Consider the following 8510-nt stretch of genomic DNA (forward strand, 5'->3'; position numbering starts at 1 on the left):
CCCCCCCCCCCCCCCCCCCCCATTTTCATAGGAAAAATCAGGTTTATACAAAGGGTCGCTAAAATTCATCACCAAACTCTCGTTGAGGTAAGAAATTCTCCAAATACATGCCAATAAATGTGTATATCAGACATTAACAAGAAATAAACACAAAACCTTCATAAACACATGAACCCTAAGTTAGAATTCCTCCCATTTTTGCAATAATTACAACTTAAGCATCAAGATAGATAATATGTATCGTTTTGCAATAATTAATCTAATACTTAACTTAATATTGTGAAAAATTAAATTAAAAATAATTTCAATCAAATCTCGTTAACTGAACTAGATACATAAAATGGGACTGGGGAAATATTAACTATTAATGTTGTGCATCAATTTTTGCTCAGCTCATTGCGCATAGAAAAGACTAATATTACTATATATGTCAATAAAATAATATGAAATTAATGAATGAGTAATTTAGTCATCAAATTTAAAAAATTACAATTAAGTGCTTGAACAATTTAAAATTATGCAACTAAACTAAAATTCCCCAATCTATTTCAACCCAAAGAATCAAAACTCTCACCATTTAAGTTCGATTCTGTGATGACTCATTTGAAATGGTAATAGAGGTGTAATCATACTACATAGTAGTTGATTGTTAATTTTGGTTTAATTGCATAATTTTAGTTTAATTTGCTCAAAGACTTAATTGCAGTTGTTTTAAGTTCAATGGCCCAATTGCATATTTGTGTGTAATTCAGCGGTATATTTCAACATGGAAAATTGTAATATATGCCACTCACAAATATGTCAATTATCAATCTCGCCTTTAAATTATTGGTGGTGTAAATGTTGTCCATCAATTTTCAAACGTGACATATGTTGCCCTTCCTCTAATAGGATGAGAAAAATTATTGTCGACGGAAGCAGAACAAACGAAGAAATAAAAATGGAGGAAAAAAAAACATAGTCTTCAAATAAGGAAAAACGACAGATAACCATATTTACAGAACTAATAATTCAGGAGATGAGCAATATATGTTACATTGTGCCTAGCACTGTTGCTTTTAGTAATGTATTTTGTGTTTAAAGTGTATGGCAGGAGACATTATGATGATTAGAGTATTTTATTTTGCTCATTTTGTATAAATTGATCCATGTAATCTATGTAAGGGTTGCAATGCTTTTTTTTAAACGCTCTTATGTATTGTGTAATTGGTGGAAAACGTACTCTATTAATCTTTTCTTTACATTCTAATGAAGACTACTTTGTGTTCAAATACTATGTATGAAGATTAAAAGTCTATTTATTCTGTAATTTGTGCATAATTTGTCCATAATTTGTCCATGTTCTGATAAGAGTTCCAAAGAATTCAAGTGAAGCAGTTAAACACTATAGTTTGCAGTTACAAGTTTTAGTATTGTTTTTACGATTTTTCCTCTGGCAGTTTTAACTTTGTTTTTAAATGGAAGCTTTCTCCATTAATGTCTTAGTTACAACATTTGCATTTTGGAGTGTGCTTTATCTTTATGCTATTCTTTATTGTTTATGACAAATGACTATTGTAGTGTATGGGTGATAACTGTGGAAATAGGACTAATGTTAAATGAACGGCTATTGCAGTGTATGAGTGATAACTGTGGAAGTAGGCATAATGTTAGATGAACAAAAAAATTAAAGTACTCCGTATGTGTTTGCTTTCCCTCATTGCAAAAACAGAACAAAACAAAAAAAACAAAAACAAAAACAAAATGCAAAAACTCGTGTGAGACCGTCTCATGGGTCTTGATTCGTTATACAGTTCGGGACTGTCTCACGGGTCTCAATTCGTGAGACGAGTTGAATCTTTGATTAATGAGATCAAAGATCCGACCCATTAATCAAAGATTCGACCTGTCTCACGGATTGAAACTATGATACGGTCTCACACAAGTGTTACTAAAAAAGAAAATAAAGACTTTGTAGAGAATTATTGCTTTTAAAAAAAATTAGCAAATTATAAATAACTTAGATATAATAGAACTTTTTTTTTTTGAAGATAAAACTTTAATACATTAAATCACGGGAAAGACAGTTTACAAGAAAACTATGTAGGACATCAAATTATAAATACCTTAGATATTGTAGAACTTATAAGGGTAAATTCAGAAAAACATAATAATAATGATGTTCAATTTTAAAAAGTTGACAATATTTTAGGACATGCTAAAAAAAAAAAAGTATGACAAATAAAATGTAAAATGGAACAGAAATAGTAGTATATTTGTGAGTATATACATTACAATTTTTCCTTTCAACATTATTCTAAGGGAAAAGGGTCAAATAAACTCCTAAACAATACCTGAAAAGTCAAATAGGCCCCTGAACATTTAAAAAGTGCAACTAGGCCCTTTAACATGTAAAATTGAGGCAAAAAAGCTTAAAAACCGGTAAATGACCTGCAATTTGCAGGTCATTTAGGGTTCAAGGGAAAATCCGGCGACCGGCGACGTCGCCGGTTGCCGGAATCCGGCGAAAGGCAAACAAAAGGTCGCCTTCCATGGACAGTGTCGCCATCCCCCGGCGACTGGTCGCGTTCCAAGTTGTCGCCTTCCACCAGAAGATGGCGACCAGCCTTCTCCAGCCGGGCGTGATCGGCGCTAGCTAGACTCGTCTGGCCGGTGGCGGTAGTTTTGATTTGGTGACCGGGATTTAATCGGAGGTTCGCCGAAATGTTGATTGACGTGCAATCACAGGTCACAAATGAGTTAAATGGTTTATTTGCTTTAAAATAATAAGTTTGAAGGCTTAATTGGAGCTTTCATAAGTTAGAAGGCCTAATTGCACAATATCTTATAGTTTGAGGGTCTATTTGACCTCAATCCCCTTATTTTTACAGCCACGCCGTATATAAAGAGATTTTTACCCGATTGCAGTAGTCGGACTAGGGTCTAGGAACATAGCAGTGAAGGGTTTAGCTGCAAACAAACACTTCTCCGTTTCGATTACTGCCTTTTCTCAAATCCAATCTACTCTGCGCCAGCGTGTTTGTATGTATGCATACATTCTTCCGGCTTTCCTTTCTCTCGCTGAAACTAGCTTCATACTATGATTTACACAACTCGATCTTTCAACTTTTTTTAAGGATAAATGTTTTATATGTGTTCATAGAGCGATTGAAATTGAATAAAGTGATGTTGAAATATTGTAGACTGTTTTTTTCTTCTATGTAGTTTTGTTCGAATTTTTTATTTGTTTCCAGATGAAAATCATAAATATGGTGTCTTTTTCTTTTCGCTTATTTGAAACTAACCTAGGATGGTTATAATATTGGGGATTAAAGATGGGGAATATAAGATCACCATTGGTGTTATTGTGAAAACATTGCATTTATTTATTGCGGATTCAAAATCATATCTCCCATTTCAGGGTGCCTGCTTTATGAATTTTGGTTGATCCAAGTTGAATTTGTTGTCTAAAAAATGTGCACTTTTCCTGTACTAGTCACTTTGACAAAAACACAAAAAGTGGTTTCTGTGTTGATATGTTCCTTCTTTTCTATTAACTGGCAGAGTTTCATTGTAAAGTATTGTTTTTTTGGTATTGATGCATCTTCACTCTTCAGAAGTGTGTCTTGAATTTTTTAAATGCTTGGGTGAACTAATCCTTTTACCTTAATCATGCTTCATGCTTATATAGCATAAAGCTCCTACTGACTTCAATGGGTTAGGATAGGCACTCCATTAAATTTTGCGTCTTGCATCTTTCAAATTTAGTATCTTCCTGCCTGCAGCTGATACTTGCAATTTATAATTACTAATTTACTATTGTTCTTTAATTTGCATATATTAAAGTTATTTGGATTATGGGGAGAAAACCGAGACAGCAGCGGAGAGATAGAATCAGTGAACTCCCAGCAGATATAGTTGACATGATTTTGGGGTTTTTACCGATTGAACAAGCTGCTAGAATGGCTGTTTTGTCTACCTTTTGGAGAGATATGTGGTTCAGTCTTACAAAGCTCCACTTTGACTATGGGTTTATTTTTCACATTAAGAGAAAATATTCCCATGCTTGCAGTGATATCAGGACCCAAACCACACAAGAGCAAAAGAAAAACAGTGATGTTTGGATGTCTGCAACTTTGTATGTAATCAACAAAGTCCTCAACCAGCACAATGGACTTATTCGCTCATTTTTCATTGATTTTCAGCATCTCCGGAATACGCTTAGGTCTCGGTCATTTGACTTGAACCAGTGGTTACTTTTTGTCACACAAAAAGGTGTTGAAGAAATCGACCTTAGTCTTATGGTTGAAGATGAATACAGGCTTCCGAATTGCATATTTTCTTGCCTAACACTAAGGAGATTGTATCTTAATGGAGTCTCTGTTAAATCAATAAATGCCCATTGCACATTACCAAATGTCACCTTACTTTGTTTTAGAAATATTGACTTTGATGGTGTTGATCTTCCGGTTCAAGTTGATTTTCCTATACTCAAGTATCTCTCATTTATTGGATGCAATAACCTGTCCAATTTGAACATTTCTGCTCAAAAACTCTATAGTTTAACAATCAACAATTGCCTCTTTTGCCAACTCCCCTTTAACTTAGACTTAAGATCTGTTTGTACTCTTGATTTGGATAGTTATGCTGTCAAGGTATCTTAGCCAGACTCTTTTTGTTTGGATAATTATTTATTTGAAGTATTTGTTAGGAACTAATCTAACTTCGTTTCTATTTGGTTTCAAAGGATTTTGTTAAAGGATGTACTAGAAGGGGACTGCAACCACAACCACTTGTACTAAATGTGGAATGCTTGATACTGTCAGAATCAGAAATCTCTACCGATGACATTTCTTCCGAATTCATTCATTTGCTTCAAATATGCCCAAAATTATGTGAACTTGATTTAACTTTATCGGTAATTTTCCTATATTTTTTTTCTTGATTCTAGTTGTTTTCATTATTATTGTTGTTGTTATTATTATTATTATTTTGCTTTCCATAATGCAATTTTGTTGTGTAAATGTTTTAACCTTTTTTTTTTTGGTTGCTTTTATGAAGATTTTCTATGATTTTCCAAACATCGACGAATTTCAAAGACTTAAAATGCTACAGTATTTGAATCTGAGAGACTTTGTAGCGTGTAAGGATTATATTGTTTTCATCAAGGAGCTACTTGCTTGCTTTCCAGCACTTGAGGAGGTTGTTATTACTATTTCAGAAATATATGTGGGATTTGAAAATTACAAGGAGGAGCTTTTGCATTTTCCTTGTGCCTCCACAAAAGCGAAAATATTTATTATCGACTAAGAATCTTATTGTACTTTTGTTGAATTGACTTTGTGTATTGATTCCATACCTTCTATATACGTTAAGTGATGTAAAATTGTTAGTTTGAGTATCCTTGCAGTTTATACTTATATTCTCCCATAGCAGGTTAAGATTAATCTCATTAAATTTTGATTATGGTTTAATTTCACTACTTGGAATGACAAGTTAAGTTGTAAAATTTGGGGTATGTAAGAAACGATTTTTACATGGTATGAAAAAGTTAATTTTTTAACTTCTCATTTTTATGCAATTAAGTTAATTAACAGGATACTTTTAGGAAAATGGTACTTTTTAAATTTTAAAAATTAATTAAAATTAAAAAGATATATTTTTCTTAGTTTAGATAAAATAATTTTTTTTTATAAAGAACTTCCAAAACGTACAACAAGTGAGGATAATTTTTTTTCTTTCTTAATTTAAAAAGAATTTTAACTGGTCACAGTGGTGAAGTTTGGAAGAAGAAACGACATATCCTAGTGAGGATATGCTTTTGTCTCGGTCATTTGACATTAATCAGTGCCTCCTCCTTTTTGTCACACAAAAAGGTGTTGAATAAATCCAATATAGCTATGTAATCCTTTGCCTGAAGATAAATGCAGACTGTCGAATTGCATATTTTCTTGCCTAACATTTAAAAAATTGTACCTTTGTGGAGTCTCTGTTGAACCAATAAACGACCCTGGCATAATTTCAAATGCCACTTCAATTCATTATGTTTTGAAAATGTTGACTTTAATCTTAGAAATCATCCAGTTGATGTTTCGATGCTTGAGAATCTGCCACTTATCTCTTGTACAAACATTTTACATTTTAACATCATTGTGCCAAAACTTGGTTGTTTAAAACTTGGTGATATTGACCTACAAGGTGGTTTTATTGTAGTTAAGTTGGACTTGACATCTTATCATATTTTTGGTTTTTTTTTTTTTTGAAAACAATCATATTATTGATTTAAATGTTTGTGTTAGAGGCATATTAGCAGTATTTTTCTTTTTTTTTTTTTTCTTGCAGACTATTATTTGATTAATTTAAGATTTTTTAAGGAACTAATCTAAAATTTCACTTTGGTTTCGGAGGAATTTGTTGAAGAATTTACTAGAAGGGGACTACGACTACAATAACCTATACTAAAGGTGGAATACCTGATATTACCAAATTATGATGATTTTTGGCCTCATAAGTTTTCTGTTTTCATTAATTTGCTGCGAGTATGCCCAAAATTATATTGGATAAATTATATTTTCTTGGATAAATTATTTACTGAAATTGTAATTGTTTCCATTATGGATTTGCATTACCTAATGCAATTTTGTTGTGTGCTCTTTCTTTTTTTTTTTTTTTTGGCAATTTGGCTTGAAAGTGCTTTGACAGTGAGTAAAAAGAAAATCGAGGATTTTTATAGTGTGGCTCAAACATTCATAATGCTTCACACTCTAAAGTTTAGCTCAGTTGTGGTTCGGGACACTTGTATGTTTACTATCTTGGAGCTATTTTCACGCTCTCCGATCCAAAGCTTGAGAAGTTTGTCATTATTCCTAACTCAACATATAAGTACAATTATGTGTTTGAATTTATAGAGGAGTTTTCCCATTTTCCTCATGCCTCCACAAAAGCCCTTGTGGTTGGACAAAAGCAGAAGTTGTATAATATAATGCTGAGAGTCCTATTGTATTTTTATTGAAATGAATTTGTGCATTGATACTCTATATATAGGTTCAGCTAGTGATGTATAATTGTTAGTTTGACTATCTCACTGATGGTGTAAATGTAAACGGGGGTACGGATTTACACCACGTGTGTTGTTTGATTGTGTATGTTGTAGTGTATGGATTGGTGTATGGATGAATGCAGGGAGAAGGGGAAAGGAAGCCATGGCTTCCTTCTTGGAGAAGAAGAGAGAAGAAGATGGAAGGGAGAAGGAAGGAGCTCAGTGAGTCCTTCAGATTGAGGATCCAGGATGTCATTACAAGGGAGGGTCAGTCCTTTATATAGGAATAGGACCTGACCCTTCAGGAATATAATATTACATTTGACCCTTAATAATTTTTAAGGGACACCCGACTTTTTAGGGGTACAATATTACACAGACTATACACATTATATTTCTACAGTAGTCCCTGAGGGTATTTACCCATCACAAGTCCCCCACTTCTTGAATCTGCGAGAGTCGTCAGGTTCGAGAAGTAAAATGTGCTCCGGGCGGCCAACTTGTTACAAGCAAAGTCTCCCCGGTCTGAATGCCTTAATAGTCTGTGATTAACCCCTCAAGTCTGAATTGAGCATGAGGAGCGTGATTTACGCTGGTTGCCTCGTTAAAAACCTTAGACTAAGAAAAACCCAGTGGGAAACAACCTAGCTAAGGGAAAAAGAGTACAACCAAAAGCATAATAATTAAAGACTATAAGGGGTTATGTCTAGTTGTTGATGCAGTTATGTTGCTCCTTGTGCTGCCATTGTCGAGATGCAAATATATTGAACATCTATAGATGGAGAAGATAATGCCAACCATCGAGCGGTATGAGAAAATAATATGATGCCGAGCAGGTATAGTCCTACCGCATTATGAGATATGTGTGAAGGCCTTAAGCTAATATTAAAGCCAAGACGCGGGATAAATTCATCACTAAAAAGGCGGCCTTGCTGAGAATCGGTATAAGCTCATTGCTGAGAAGCGGGATAGATTCATCACTGGAAAAGCGGCATCGCTCAAAAGCGGGATAAAATCATCGCTGAAAAGCGGCATCGCTAAGAAGCGGGATAAAATCATCGCTGAAAAGCGGCATCGCTAAGAAGCGGGATAAAATCATCGCTGAAAAGCGGCATCGCTAAAAAGCGGGATAAAATCATCGCTGAAAAGCGCCATCGCTAAGAAGCGGGATAAAGTCATCGCTGAAAAGCGCCATCGCTAAGAAGCGGGAAAGTCATCGCTGAAAAGCGGCATTGCTAAGAAGCGGGATAAAGTCATCGCTGAAAAGCGGCATCGCTCAAAAGCTGGATAAAATCATCGCTGAAAAGCGGCATCGCTAAGAAGCGGGATAAAATCATCGCTGAAAAGCGGCATCGCTAAGAAGCGGGATAAAGTCATCGCTGAAAAGCGGCATCGCTAAAAAGCGGGATAAAATCATCGCTGAAAAGCGGCATCGCTAAGAAGCGGGATAAAATCATCGCTGAAAAGCGGCATCGCTAAGAAGCGGGATAAA

The 8510-nt window shown here is 34.5% G+C and overlaps 1 protein-coding gene across 1 annotated transcript; it reads left to right on the top strand.

The window, feature by feature from the left end:
* The first annotated feature begins 3836 nt into the window (after positions 1–3836).
* On the top strand, positions 3837–5289 carry LOC116024274 (putative F-box/LRR-repeat protein At4g15060). The gene is made up of 3 exons (XM_031265164.1): positions 3837–4634; positions 4727–4897; positions 5041–5289. The coding sequence occupies exons 1-3, from the start codon at positions 3837–3839 to the stop codon at positions 5287–5289; spliced, it is 1218 nt and encodes a 405-aa protein (XP_031121024.1).
* Positions 5290–8510: the final 3221 nt, after the last annotated feature.

This window comes from Ipomoea triloba, chromosome 7 (genome assembly GCF_003576645.1).
Source record: "Ipomoea triloba cultivar NCNSP0323 chromosome 7, ASM357664v1".
NCBI classification, from domain to species: domain Eukaryota; kingdom Viridiplantae; phylum Streptophyta; class Magnoliopsida; order Solanales; family Convolvulaceae; genus Ipomoea; species Ipomoea triloba.

Bases quoted from the DNA above. Each gene is read 5' to 3' on its own strand.
- LOC116024274 (XM_031265164.1), top strand. From the start codon at position 3,837: ATGGGGAGAAAACCGAGACAGCAGCGGAGAGATAGAATCAGTGAACTC. The intron at 4,635-4,726 runs GTATCTTAGCCA...TTGGTTTCAAAG, and splicing joins TGGATAGTTATGCTGTCAAG to GATTTTGTTAAAGGATGTAC. The intron at 4,898-5,040 runs GTAATTTTCCTA...GCTTTTATGAAG, and splicing joins AACTTGATTTAACTTTATCG to ATTTTCTATGATTTTCCAAA.